General features: G+C 41.9%; 1 protein-coding gene across 7 annotated transcripts in view; it reads left to right on the plus strand.

Moving 5' to 3' along the window:
* Window positions 1-15321, plus strand: part of DYSF (dysferlin) — a 539803-nt gene that overhangs the window by 386458 nt on the left and 138024 nt on the right. For all 7 annotated transcript variants that reach the window (XR_004540213.1, XM_033953409.1, XM_033953435.1 and 4 more), the window contains one exon: window positions 1595-1671. Coding sequence is in view for 6 of the 7 variants with exons in the window: in XM_033953409.1 (XP_033809300.1) it covers window positions 1595-1671 (77 nt within the window). In the remaining variant the exon portion in view is untranslated. The remainder of the gene's footprint in view (window positions 1-1594; window positions 1672-15321) is intronic.

Below are 15321 nucleotides of genomic sequence, written 5' to 3' on the forward strand. Positions count from 1 at the left end.
TTAGAAGTCATATAAAAAATGCTCCTCTACAAGTCCTAGCTTGGGAGTGCTATTGATCTAACTGAGAAGCTGAAAAGACTGCTGCACGCAGAAGTGACCAGGCATGCCGAAGACTTTCTACTGGCAGAGTTGTTCTGTCCCAGTGAAATAAGAACATAAGAATGGCCATACTGGACAGACCGGAGGTCCATCAAGCCCAGTATCCTGTTTCCAACAGTGGCCAACCCAGGTTCCAAGTACCTAGCAAGATCCCAAGTAGTAACTTTAAATCATTTTTATTAAGCATGAGAAAATACACGTACTATGAAGAGTGGATATACAAATATATATAGTTATATAAATAAACAATCAATAATAAATTGAAACAATTTCAATTTCTATTTCAACTACCACATTGTATCTTACAAACCCATTGCTTACCACCCACCCAATTTCCCGATTAAATAAACATCCCAAGTAGTAAAAAAACAAAAGGAATTGACCCCAAAATATCCACAAAGAAGAAAATCCAGAGAAAACAAACAAACAAAAAACTGTGGAGTGACGATGCTCCTAAATGGACTTTATTTGAAAGTGTCAAAGTTCCAAAGGTACACTGAAATCATCCACATAAAATAATTCCATCCACATAAAAATAAATCATCCACATAAGAGCCTTAAAGGACCTAGTCCGCTAGGGATACAGGACCCAACACGGTCCGCGTTTCGACAAAAAGTCTTCTTCAGGGATCCCTGGGGGTCCTATAAAGGTGAGTACGTAGTTATCCCAAGTAGTAAAACAGATTTCATGCTGCTTATCCTAGGAATAAGCAATGGATTTCCCCAAGCCAGGGGAAGGGAACTCCGGTCCTCGAGAGCCATATTCCAGTCGGGTTTTCAGGATTTCCACAATGAATATGCATTGAAAGCAGTGCATGCAAATAGATCTCTTGCATATTCATTGGGGAAAACCTGAAAACCCAACTGGAATACGGTTCTCGAGGACCGAAGTTCCCTACCCCTGCCTCAAGCCATCTCAATAATGACCGATGGACTTCTCTTTTAGGAAATTATCCAAACCTTTTTAAACCCCACTAAGCTAACTGATTTCACCACATTCTCAGGCAATAGATTCTAGAGTTTAATTATGCATTGTGTGAAGAAATATTTTCTCCAGTTTATTTTAAATCTACTACTTAGTAACTTCATCGTATGTCCCTTAGTCCTAGTATTTTTGGAAATAGTGAACAAGCGATTCACATCTACCTGTTCCACTCCACTCATTATTTTATAGACCTCGATGATATCACCCTTGTGCCGTCTCTTCTCCAAGTTGAAGAGCCTTAGCCACTTTAGCCTTTCCTCATAGGGAAGTAGTCCCATCCCTTTTATCATTTTTGTCGCCCTTCTCTGTACCTTATCTAATTCCGCTATATCTTTATTGAGATATAATAATAATAACAGTTTAATGGCGACCAGAACTGCACACAGTATTTGAGTGCACAATCAAGCCTGATGTCTACTGATAAAATGCATAATAAGTGAGAAACAATGCTATATATTTGAAAATCCAGTGGGACACTTCCCTTTGAGTCCTTTCTTTCTCTGATTCTAGATGACATGAGTCTCACACCTAAAGATGAGGTGTTTATTGACATAGATGAAAAGGAGCTTCTGATTCCTCCTGTTCAGGTAAGAAAAGAGTAAGGGCTAGATTCACTAACCTGGAGATCCATGTCCGATTCGTGGGTGATTGCAGGCAGGCCGATGAATTCACTAAAGGCCTGCATGCAAATGGGGGCGATCGTTGGCACGCTGGAGAGCGATCCTTGAGCATGTGCAGACCATCTTCCTTGACTGTAGATGGTCTGTGCATGTGCTGGCCCTTCGTGCATGGCAGAGCTTTTTTACTTTTTTGTACTCTTACTGTTTTTTTTAACTTTGCGAGCCCATGGTTAAAACCACAGGCTCACACTGTAGGGAAGGGCAGGTGAGTCGGGGCTGAGCAGGGCAGGCAAGTCGGGGCTGAGCAGGGCAGGAGAGTCGGGGCTGAGCAGGGCAGGAGAGTCGGGGCAGAAAGGCAGAGATCAGGAAAGGTCATGAGCGACTTGTCCCGACTAGTCGCTTCTTTTTGGATCGGCCAGCCCAGTCAGTGTTACTGAAAAAGTTTATTGAATCATGTCCTTCCTGATTTGCATGCCACTTACCCTCATTTGCATGCATGGATCGGAATCGGATCGGTCATGAGGTTAGTGTATCGAGTCGGGGTCGCAAACCGATCGGTACACGATCGGTTTGCTTAGTGAATCTAGCCCTAAGATATAACTTTTTCCTTCTTTCCAGAGGACTGGGCTGGTACCAACCTTGAGTTTAACAGAGTTTTAACATTTTAATTGCTTTTAAACGATGTGATCAATTATCACATCAATTAAACCAATTAAGTTAGTTGGTAGGGTGGCTAGTACTGCCTAACTTTCAGTGGCTGTTGAAGAATCTGGGTCTAAGTGGCCCCATGTCAACTCTCATTAGCACTTAGGACCAGATTCTGTAAATGATGCCTAACTCGGTACCAAGTTCCAAGTTTATTTGTACTTGATTATACCATCTATCAAAGGGCTAGATTCGTTAAGCAAACCGATTGTGGACCGATTGGTTTGCGACCCCTTAGCAAGCAGATTTACCTCTGGCCCGAGCCACAAACCTCTCCTGCGATCCGCTTCAAATCCGTGCATGCAAATGAGGGGAAATGCATGCAAAGTAGGCAGGGATGCGATTCACCAAACAAATTTGGGACACCGATTGGGTTGGCCGATCAAAAATAGAAGCGACTGCTGGAGACCAGTCGCACACGTCTCTGCCGATTCTCCTGCTCCATTGCCATCCTACACTCTGCCCTGATCTTCCACTGCCACCCCGATGCTCTTCTGCCTGCTCTGCCCCAATGCTCTTAAAAAAAGCAAAGTTAAAAAAAAAAAAATGTCGCGGCTTCGAACGCCTGCCTGCCCCGACTCTCCCACCCTTCTCCACAGTGCAAGCCTGTGGTTTTAATCTGCAGGCTTAAGCGGGTTAAAACCAAGGGCTCCAAAGTTTAAAAAAGAAAAAAAAAAATTGCTGCCGTACCCGGAGGACCAGCACATACGCAGACCATCTATAGGTGGTCTGCGCATGCGCTGGGATCGCTATAGAGCAATCTGGGCAGGCAGATGGGGGCGTTCCTCCGATCGCCCCCATCTGCATGTTTTAGTTTGCAGAATTCATCGGATCTGCCCGGATCAGGCCCAATCGGGCAGGTTCGTGAATCTAGCCCAAAGTGTACCTAGACGGTTTACAATACTAAAATATGGATACAAATAAAGAACAAGGGGAACATTTCATAATTAAAATATGTATGACAGACGAGACATGTACCTATTGACACAGATGGATCCAGGGTTAGGAAGGTGTAAAGTACATCAAGATAAAAAATAAATAAACAAGGGAGGTATGAGGGCATGGAGCGAACAGGGGGGAGGGGAGATGACGCTTCTTAAAAGTGGTTCTTATTTATGTTGACTGAGTATATGGCCCTTTTTCATGTCAGATATGAGTCCCTAAATAAGCAGCACTTACCGCATGTTAATCAAAGTTAGGTACCGTTTGTACAATCGTGTCAAACGGTGCTTAAATCAACTTAGGCGCCGGTAGGAATCATAATGCTAGGTGCCAGGATATTAAGCCAGGGGTTTCTTGGCCTAATATACTACTTCTACTATTAATTATTTCTTTAGCGCTACCAGATGTACGCAGCATTGTAAAGAGTCCCTGCTCGAAAGAGCTTACAATCTAAACATACAAGACAAACAGGATGTCATGGATACAGTTAATGGGAGCAGCTAATCAGCTGGCTGAGTTGGTGGGCAGAGGAGAAGGGTTAAGGATGGAAGGCTATATCAAAAAGGTGGGTTTTCAATCTGCTTTTAAACAAGGGAAGGGGCTTGGCGGACAAACTCGGTTAATTTATTCCAGGCATAGAGGGCAGCTAGATGAAAGGAACGAAGCCTGGAATTGGCAGTGGAGAACGGTACAGCTAAGAGTTCTCTGGGAGGTGTCTAAGGAGAGAGAAGAGAGGAGAGATATTGAGGGGCAGCAGAATGAACACACTTGTAGGTCAGCAATAGGAGCTTGAACTGTGTGTGAAGGCGAATAGGGAGCCAGTGAATATACTGGTGCCTAACTCAATCCATGCCCAAACTCCTCCCCTAACCACACCTACTTTTCTTGTGGGCACCGGAGTGTAAACACCTACCAAGTTAGGGACCTACTGGCTAATTAAATTTTTAAAATTGTTTTTTTTGTACCTGTTTTTAGTTACGCTGTCAATTAGCGCCAATTAATCAATAAAAAAATTTAAGTTAGGCACCAAACTCAGTAGGCTCCTTTTATAGAATCTGTGATTAGGCCCAAATTCTGTAACCAGCGCCTAAAGTTAGGCACCTATTTCAGAGACGCCCAACTAGATAAGGCGCCTATCTAAATTGAAGACTAAGCTTAATTAAGCTTTTTAATCAGCACTGATTGAAACATAGGCACCTAGCAAGAAAGCACAATTCTATAACAAGGCGCCTCTAAAAATATAGGCGGCCTTCAAAAAATAGGTGCTTATACATGTTAGGTGTGGGTATGGCTATGTGTTAGGCGCCTTATTACAGAATCACTGCTCTTAAGCATGCTTAAACGCTCGCATGGGCGCCTAACTTTTGGGCGCTTCTTATAGAATTTGCCCTGTAACATCCGTTTTACCACACTAACTGCGAAAATATCTCATTGCCTCTTAACCGGCTCTGCGCTAGAGTTAACACAATGCAAACCGGCATTAACCCTTTAATTATATAAAAAGCACCAAAACTTGTGTGCACAATTTTAGTCATATTAGGGGGGGGGGGATTAAAAAGTTCTCAGCAAAAACAAGAAATGAATGATGCAGAGCCATGAAACTTACAAGTTATTCCATATATTCACCCCTAAGTTCAACGCACTTGGCACATCATGTCTGAAGTTTCTGTAACCTTTCCAAAAATACTCTGATAGCTGGTCAGTGAAATACTGCTCCACTGCGGCAATCACCTCCGAATCACTTGAAAATTGTCACCCTTTCAAACTCTTTTTAAAGTTTGGAAACAAAAAATAGATGGAGCAAGGTCTGGTGAATAAGGTGGATGTTCTAAACACTGAAACCCCAGCTGCATGAAAACATCCATTGTTTTGCCAGCCTTATGAGCAGGTGCATTGTCTCAGCTTCCCTCTCCTTTTTTCTTTCAATGCCTCCTTTAATTGGCACATCAAGTTACAGTAGTATACTGCATTAACTGTTTGGCCCCTTGGAAGATAGTCAGCCATTACAACACCTTTCTGATCCCAAAACACGGTGGCCATGACCTATCCTGCCGACTTGTAGGTCTTGAATTTCCTTGGCCTTGGAGAACCTGAGTGCTGCCATTGCATGGACCTGTTGTTTTGTCTCAGGATCATAGTGGTGTAACCATGTTTTATCAACAGTAACGAGTCGTTCCCAAAAGTTGGCGCTAGCTTGCTGAAAATGCTGCAAAATCAACTTGGAAGTGTCCACTCGACGTTGTTTCTCATCGGCATTCAAATGTTTGAGCACCCACTTGGCTGACAGCATCTGCATAACCAGTTGCTCGTGGATTATGTATCTAATATGTTCCCTAGATATTTGCAGTGTCTCAGCAATTGTTTTAGCTGATATTCATTGATATGCCAAAATTAGATAATTGATATGGTCATCAATTTCAGGAGTTGACACCGTTTGAGGCCTCCCAGACCTCGTTGTATCATCTATCTTGAAATCTCCATGCTTAAAGTTTGCATATCACTTCTTCATTGTTGAGTATGATGGGCATTTGTCACTCAATACATCCATGCATTTCCTTTGCATAACACATTCATAGATTTCCTTTGGAGTTTTCTTCTGTCAGAATAGGAACTTCATGACGGCTTGGAGTTCCACACTTGATCATTCAACACTTTTTGTTGACAGGGTTCAATCAATGAACTGAATCAATGTCAAAAACATAGCAAATTGGCATTTTGCAAAATAAAATAACACTCTTTTCAGCTACAGTGGCAAGATAACACCCAAAATGTAGAAAGTTGGTTGGTCCGAGAATGGGGCAGAGCTGAAGGTAGAAATGAGCGGGGACGGAGGCAGAACAGGGCGGGGCCACGTGTCCATGTTTTGTGGCCTGAAAAATGGTAACCCTAGTCTAAAACATAGACACTGAGGAATGCAGTGCTCATCATCTGTCATTTTTAAGTTAGGCACTTAACGGTGCCTTAATAAGACTTAAGTACCAGTAGGCACCCTAACCTTAAGCGCTCGCTATTTATTCCAGGATTTTCTTGGTCTAAATACTGGTGCCTATGTTAGGCACCTGTCTGTGCCTAAGTCCAGTTTAGGCTCCTACATGCAAAACACACCCAAGATCTGCCCATGATCTGCCCCTAATCTTGTCCACTTTCTTGTAAATGCCTTAGACTAGGTGCCTACCTAAAAGATTATAGGCACCTACTGAGTTAGGAGCCTACTAATTAATTTTAATTTTTGCTAATTATGAGCTGCTTATTAACTGATTAAGCTTTTTTAAATAATTAAGTTAAGCACCTAGATTGGCAAGGTGCTCCGACTGAGGTGCCTAACTCTAGGGGCTCCTTTTACTAAGATGTGGTAGCGTTTTTAGTGCGCGCTGCAGATTAGCACATGCTAACCCCCACACTACATAGAAAAACTAACACCAGCTCAGTGGAAGCGTTAGCGTCTAGCATGCGCGGCATTGTAGTGCGCACTAAGTGTGTGCTAAAACCGCTAGCACAGCTTAGTAAAAGGAGCCCAAGGTGTCTTTTATAGAATCAGAGTTTTACCTCCACAAAAATGGGTGGCAGTAAGGGCTCATGTGCTAATGGCCATGCACTAATAGAAAAATTAGCACATGGGCCATTAATACAGAAAATGGAAAAATTGGCCGTTTTATACCTGCGGTAAAAATTATTTTAGCGCATGAGAATGACCCATGTAAGGATGTACTAATGCCACTTTTTAATGCAGTTTGATAAAAAGACCCCTAGGGGGGAATTTAAGTTGCAGTAAATGGCCCTTATCACAACTTAAACAGCCGTAATGCTGCAGAGCCCAAAATAATGCAACGATATTGAAGTCGCTGCACATTACTAAATAATGAGATGCAAAATATGCAAATTCATGTTTTGCATCTCATTATTATGCTAATTGGCTATTGCAGCATACAGAAACATACTGCAAGTTGCGTTAGGGCCCATTAACAACGGTAAAATAACCCCAGCTCTTTACTGGGATTATTTTACCATCCAGGAGCATCAGATTGCAATACTATGGCCCGATGCTCCTGGGCTGTAAGGATGAATTCTTCTCCCAAAGACAGAACCTTTCCATGAACTTACCCCCTCCATGCCTCCCCACAACACATAGTAGCTACCTCCAAATTCCATGGTGGTCCAGGGGATCCTCTGTGGTATCTAGGGGGGGGGGGTGTTCCAGTGGGCTCCAGGGAGGTTAACTAGGAGTAATGGCCAATTGCTGCTGGCCACTCCAGCGCTGCTGACAAAATGGTGCCCCATCTGAACCCAATCTGGCCAATATACAACAATGAAGATAGTGCTGAGATAATTGGCTACATTGAGATGGACATATATAAACCTGCATTTTCAGTGCCTAAAGTTAGCTGGTTAACTTTCTGAATATTAGCAGCTATTTTTTAGAAAATATGACACATGAAAGATACATAGGAAAAGCACCAGATTTTACACATGTGCGCTACCACTTACATGTGTAGGTTGCAAAATAGTAACCTACACCTCCATATGGTGACCCACACAGATGCAAGGCAGCCATTTTTCTAACCAAGTATATCTCCAGTGAACACAGAGCTGTTTAACCCCCCAATAATCAGAATCTCCCTGGCATCAGATCACCTCTGATCATATTCCCTTGCATCTGATTTCTCCAAAGACCCCCAGGCTTTATATTGCCTAAACAAAGACCAGAACCCTGCAATTAGATTAACCCCCTTGGAACAGACCTCCCTGATCCTCTCTTGAAGCTTCCTCGATGCCAAGCCCCTCCCAGTAGTCCTGAATGCTCCACCCCTGGATAGCTCCAGACCCCACTCACTCCTGTGGCCTACCTAAAAAGAATTCTGCTTGTCTAGTGGGAACAGTTAGGAGCAGTCTCCCGGTATTCTCACCCTGTATTACTCTGAGAACAAAAATAGCTCCCATGACCCCTTAATGGTAGTCTTGGTACAATTGCTTGAGTTCAGTTTTCCAAACTATCAAAACTAATTTGATAAGCATCCATTTTGTTCATCGAGTTTGTATCTTGTCGTTTCCAGGAGGAACATAATAAACGGATGAAACCCATGGAATAACCTCTGGAGAAATCTTTAATATTTCCACAAAATATTGCTTTAATAATTTTATGGTGTTGACTTCAGAAATTTCATTACATTTACAAATCAAACATTCCTCTTCCTTTAATATATTTTACAAAAGGTTCTTCTGTAAAAGAGTTATGGAAATCAATATTCCAACCTGCATGTTCAATTTCCTGGGTAAAGGCCCTATGCAAAATGAAGCTTCACTTGAATAGTTCTAGGGGATGTTAATTTCCCCTGTCCTTTTTTTTCTAGAAAAATAGATGCTAATACTAATAGACAAGGCCAGCCTTAGACAGGTTAACATAAGAACATAAGAATTGCCATACTGAGACAGACCGAAGTTCCCTTTCAATGTAAATCAACTTTAAAGTAATTTAAAACAACAACAACAATTTTCTCTAATATTGCATCTGTATCGTTTTTGTAAGCTAGTACAGGCTTATATTTCATTGGGAATATGGGGCTATGATTCCTTTGGTAGCAGTATGAACAGGTGCTTCCTTGTTAGTGCATGCTTTTTTATTTATTACTTGAGGAAGAGAGATTACAGTAACACTTATACTGTATAAACAGGTTATAAACAATTCACACATTTATTTGCAAATTTCTCCTGTGACATACTTTTGCAATTCTTACAAACTTAGGAGAGCATGCCAACCACTGAAACATGCATATGTACGTTGGGCTGCTGAAAAGTTCTCAGCCCAACCAAGAAGAGATTGACACAGAGCCATGAAATTTACAAGTTATGCCACTCTTTTCCAGTTCATATAAACATAAAAATTGCCATGCTGGGACAGACCGAAGGTCTATCAAGCCCAGTGTCCTGTTTCCCAAAGTGGCCAACCCATGTCCCAAGTACATTTCATATACAGTGGTGCCTCACACAACGAACTTAATTCGTTCCAGGAGCAAGTTTGTTATGCGAAAAGTTCGTTATGTGAAACGCGTTTTCCCATAACAATACATGTTAAAAAAAATAATTCGTTCTGTAGCATAAAATATGCTAAGATGACATAAAAAAAGATAAATTTATCTTGTTAGAGCTGTTAGCATGATATAGAGGGGATATATGTGAAGGGGAGGGGAGACAGGGGTTTTGTTGATCCTTGCTGTGTATTATAATCACCCCCCACATACTCCCCAGTACCTTTTTTAATTCCTCCCATCTTTCCCAGCCAGTGGCGTACAGGCCAGAAGCGCAGAGATCAGGAGCAATTCCTCTGCACGCCTGTGTGGGCCCATGCCGATCTCCGAATGGCTGCAGTTAGTTCTTGTGAGTCCCGCGAGAGCTGGCTGCAGTTAGTTCTTGTGAGTCCCGCGAGAGCTGGCTGCAGTTAGTTCTTGTGAGTCCCGCGAGAGCTGACTGCAGCCATTCAGAGATCAGCGCAGGCCCAGGCAGTAGCACAGAAGGCTTGCTCTTGATCTCTGTCTGCGCTTCTGGCTGGGAAATTTGCTAGACCACCAGTTCGAGTGAGCGGGTGAGAAAGTTGCAGCAGTGGTGGCTTTTTTAAAAAAATATGTGGCGGCGGGGGGAGGTTTAAAAATATGCGGTGGCGGCGGGGGGAGGTTTAAAAATATGCGGTGGCGGCGGTGGGAGGTTTAAAAATATGCGGTGGCGGCGGGGGGAGGTTTAAAAATATGCGGTGGCGGCGGCAGGGGGGTTTAAAATATGTAGCGCCGAGAGAGGGCAGTTAAGGATGCAGCTCGGGCGACTTCGTTGTGTGAAACGAAGTTCGTTGTGGGAAGCAAGACCTGAAGTTCGTTGTGCGCAGCGTTCGCTGTGCGAGGCGTCCGTTATGCGAGGCACCACTGTAATTGAAACGAAAAGTTTCATAGATCCACATCATTCTCTTCTTGGTTGGGCTGGGAACTTTTCAGCGGCCCCTTGTATGTATCAGCAGCAGAATCCATACTTTGAGAAGAGATTTTACATCACCATATATACAAGTTTCTCTCAGGTTAACTTGTGTAATTGTGCCACCAGGGGTACTCAGTGTGCTTTCAGTGAATAATGGGACTCAAGGTGGCAAGAAATCTACTAAAAATATGCTTATAATTTTAGTCTTTAAAAGGGAAAGTAGCTCTGGAGAATGGGGGGATATGGGTCACTAATATTGCAAAAGAAATTAAATATGCAGTAGTTACAAAATAGGCTTTCAGGTCCAAATAGAAAAATAAAAGAACACTAAAAGATCAAAAATCAAATCTATTTCCAATGTTTAACAATTAAAACCCAAACATTTTCCACCTTTATGTATAAGTAGTTAAAGCATGCATTATGTTTGATAATGTGCATATGTTGACTCACATAGTGCTGTTGCATTTCCAGGTATGGGATTAAGGGCTAGATTCACTAAACTTACCGATCCTGTAACAACGATCGCAAAACCAGTTTTACTGGTTTTGCGATTGTTCCCCAACCCGATTCACAAAACAGCTTCCCGATCAATCTTCAATCTGATCCAGCCATGCAAATGAGTGAAACCCCATGCAAAATAGCCAAGTGAGTGATTCATTAACAATTGCTTGGCTATTTTGAATTGGGTTTTACTATCCTAAAACCCCGACTGCTGCAGACCTTTCGGTAACTGTGTTACTGACAGGTCTGCCATTTTTTTTTTTTTCATTTTAAAATGGCACAGATATATTATAAAAATAAAATAATTTTTAAGGCCGCTCATTAATATCTGGATTTTTGAATAAGAAACCAAAAAATGGTCTGCGTAACATTTGGAGCATTGAGATAAAGCATCAAATTACTGCATCTCAATGGCCACGAATTTGGTCTTGGGAGGATCCCGAAGCACCTGAGCCAATCAATGACTTCCTTAGGTAGGAACCTAAGGAAGTCCCTGGTTGGACAAAACTGGAAATACTGCTCAGTCAAATCAAATGAAGCTGTAATCACATTTTTAAATATAAGTCGTACTTAAATCAGGCATCTGTAACTAGGGGACTGCCTGTATTGAGAAAAACAAACAAAAAATTTATATCTGATACTAGAGTACTTCGGGGACGAGGTCAGAGTGCCACCTCTGCGTGACAGCATAAAGACGACAGTGAACTGCAGGGAGCAATCTGTGAAAACAGAAGACACAGAAGAGGTCAGTCAAGCAGCAAAAAATAGAGTAAAACAGGCAACAGTGCACCACAAGGAAGTGGGAATTTGTAGCTGATACCAGTATACTACTGGGAACGGGCTTAGAGTGCCGCTACTGCGTGGCGGTGGTACAGATAACAGTGAGCTTCAGGGAGCAATCTGTGAAAACAGCAGGCATAGAAGAGGTCAGTCATGTAACACTATCCTTCTCTTTTACAAAGCCGCGCTAGCGGCTGCCATGTGGCAACAGCCCCGAAGTCCTTTAAATCTATATGGGCTTTGAGGCCATTACCGCAGCAGCCTGCGCTAAACGGCTTCGTAAAGAGGCCCTATGTTGAACCATTAGAGATATACCTTGCTTACAATTAGTCAAGACACTCATAAAGGACAAATAAGACTACTTTGAAGGATGATAACAGTTAAAACGTTTGTATTTGTACTTTGTCGTTCATGTTGTACACTGTATGCCATAATACAGTGATAATTTCAAATGTCATGTTTTTTTTTCTTCTCCCCCCTACCAGAGACCGCTGCACTTATATTTCATCTGGTAGCAACATTAAGAAGTACATATCACACAGTTTCAAACATATATATTAGATTTCCAGTGTTGGCACATTTTTTGAGAGAAAAAAAATAGTTGCCGTGACTTATGAATCAACCTCGTATAAACATAGCTATGCCCAGAGGGAAGCCTACTTTCTAGAAGTCTACAGTATAAACTAAAATAGAAAAATAAAACAGCAGGACCAATGTATGAAGCCTTGGCTGTCAGGCAAAGGATTCACAGTGGTACATTTTAATATGGTTTTAATATATACAAGAGTGTACATATGTGTATTTTATATACAACTTTATATTTTCTTTCCAGTTCAATAGAAATAATTTAAGCTATAGTTTATTAAAATTTGATTAAACGGTTAACATAATATTTCAAAGCGTTGTACAATAAAATCTAAAACAAACATATACCATACAGGACAGACTAACTTGGGAGGGGAGAGGGTAATAAGAACATAAGAATTGCTGCTGCTGGGTCAGACCACTGGTCCATCGGGCCCAGCAGTCCGCTCACGCGGCGGCCCCCAGGTCAAAGACCAGTGCTCTAAATGAGTCCAGCCTCACCTGGGTACGTTCCAGTTTAGCAGGAACTTGTTCAACTTTGTCTTGAAACCCTGGAGGGTGTTTTCCTATATAACAGACTCCGGAAGAGCGTTCCAGTTTTCCACCATTCTATGGGTGAAGAAGAACTTCCTTACATTTGTACAGAATCTATCCCCTCTCGTTCTCCCTAACTTGGAGAGGGTAAACAATCTGTCTTTATCTGCTAAGTCTATTCCCTTCAGTATTTTGAATGTTTCAATCATGTCCCCTCTCAGTCTCCTCTTTTCAAGGGAGAAGAGGCCCATTTTCTTTTCTTTTCTTTATAAATTTAAAAGTTTACAATATCAAAGATATCGAAGATAAAGGTAACTTACATTAAATTTGACAATCATATACAAACACAAACATTCCTTTTCAAGCCCACAATAAATGGAGAGGCATACCACAATTTAACCAACAAAAATTGAAGAAAACTAAGAATTTGTTTTGATTCAAAAAGAATCTTAACCATTCTATACTATTTGGGAATGTGAAAACCACCTATATTCTCTATGTTGAGTCATTCATTTGTAAACATTAAAGAAGAAAATCATTTCTGTTCTCGAGATATTAAGAATTGTTGCAATTGAATTGGATCCCAAAAAACATATTCAATGTCTTATAATTTAACAAGACATTTACATGGAAATTTTAAGTAAAAAGATGCCTCAAGAGCTAAGACTTTTGCTCTTAATTTCAAAAATTCTTTCCTCCTTAATTGCGTAGCTCTTGAGACATCAGGAAAAATTCTGACTACGTCTCCACAAAATTTTGTCAACCTGTTTTTAAAGTAAAGTTTCATAATTAGCATTTTATCTATCTCACTCATGCATGTTAATACCATAGTGGACCTAGTCTGGATAACATCCTGAATATCTTCCAAAAACTCTGTCAAGTTTATTTCACTTGCTACCAGATGATCTACTTCCTGGTCGGATTGTATTTTATTTTGCGGAATATAATAACAATTATTAATTGGGAAGTTCTCCGAGTTGGGTAATCCCAGTATTTCTTTAAAATATTTCCTTAACAAGATTTCAGGGGATAATAAATGAGTCACTGGGAAATTAACCAAGCGTAAATTCCTCGCTCTATGCATGTTTTCCAACATTTCTATTTTAGAATGTAACACCTTAGAATCCTTAACCGCAGATACTGAGACAGCTTGCAATGTATTACTTTGAAATTCAACCACAGTTAATCTTTTATCCAAAATACTTAAATTGGAATCCACATTCTCAAACTTTTGAGATACAGAATGTGAATAACCCACAGATTGTTTCACTGACTCTCTGAGAAACCCTTCAACTCTAGAAATACCTAGCCAAAAATCCTTAAGGGTAATATCTTGTTTTTCCACAGCTAGTGGTTGATCTTCTACTACACCTGAAAATTCAAGTGGTTTAGGTATTTCGGAAAAATCTAGTTTACTTATCTGAGTGGAAGGTCCCACAAATTCAGTGGATGTAGCGGGTGTAATATTCCCGCTAACACAGGATATTGGATGAAGGGGGGGGTCCTTTCGAGGGGACTTATCAAAGCTCCTGATATGGGAGAGTTCATGTCTGGTAGGGGTCGCGAAGTAATTTCTGTGGAAGTTGTCAAATGTCTGTCCATAGGTCCCAAAACAGCAGGTGTTGAGCTTTTAGGCTTAATTTTCCTTTTGCCCATGGTAACTGAAAAAATTCCGTCTAATATTCCGTCTCCCCGGCTCCTCGTTGCTCCAAGGGGCTCCCAAGGGGCATGACCTGCCTCTTAGGGCACGCCCCTTCGGCCACGCCCTGCGGCAGCAACCACGGCAGCGTTTCAGATTTTAAAAGCAAATCCACGAGCAGGGAAGAAGGACCCGATGACGTCAGGGGTCCATCTACCTCGATGCCTGCCCGATTCTCCTCGAGACCAAACACTGCTGCAGGAGCACAGGGCAGCGTTGTAAGTCTCCTCTGAGTGTCCCAACAGGTATATGAATGCACTCCCAAAGACTCTGCGGCAGCGTTTCAGATTTTAAAGGCAAATCCACGAGCAGGGAAGACAGACCCGATGACGTCAGGGGTCCATCTACCTCAATGCCTGCCCGATTCTCATCGAGACCAAACACTGCTGCAGGAGCACAGGGCAGCATTGTAAGTCTCCTCCCCCCCCCATTTTCTCCAATCTCTCACTTACGGCAACTCCTCCAGCCCCTTAACCATTTTAGTCACTCTTCTCTGGACCCTTTTGAGTAGTACCGTGTCCTTCTTCATGTATGGTGACCAGTACTGGACGCAGTACTCCAGGTGAGGGTGCACCATGGCCCGGTACAGCGGCATGATAACCTTCTCTGATCTGTTCGTGATCCCCTTCTTAATCATTCCTAGCATTCTGTTCACCCTTTTCGCCGCCACTGCACATTGCGTGGACGGCTTCAACGACTTATTGATCAGAGCTCCCAAGTCTCTTTCCTGGGAGGTCTCTCCAAGTACCGCTCTGTACAACCTGTATTCGTGTATGAGATTTTTGTTACCGACATGCATCACTTTACACTTATCCACGTTCAAACTCATAACAAAAGGATAGGAGGGAAAAATTACAATTCCTAAAAAAATAAAAATATAAGGATAAAAACAAAAGGGCAAGAAGGGGAAATAT

The sequence above is a fragment of the Geotrypetes seraphini genome, chromosome 1 (assembly GCF_902459505.1).
Source record: "Geotrypetes seraphini chromosome 1, aGeoSer1.1, whole genome shotgun sequence".
NCBI classification, from domain to species: Eukaryota; Metazoa; Chordata; class Amphibia; order Gymnophiona; family Dermophiidae; genus Geotrypetes; species Geotrypetes seraphini.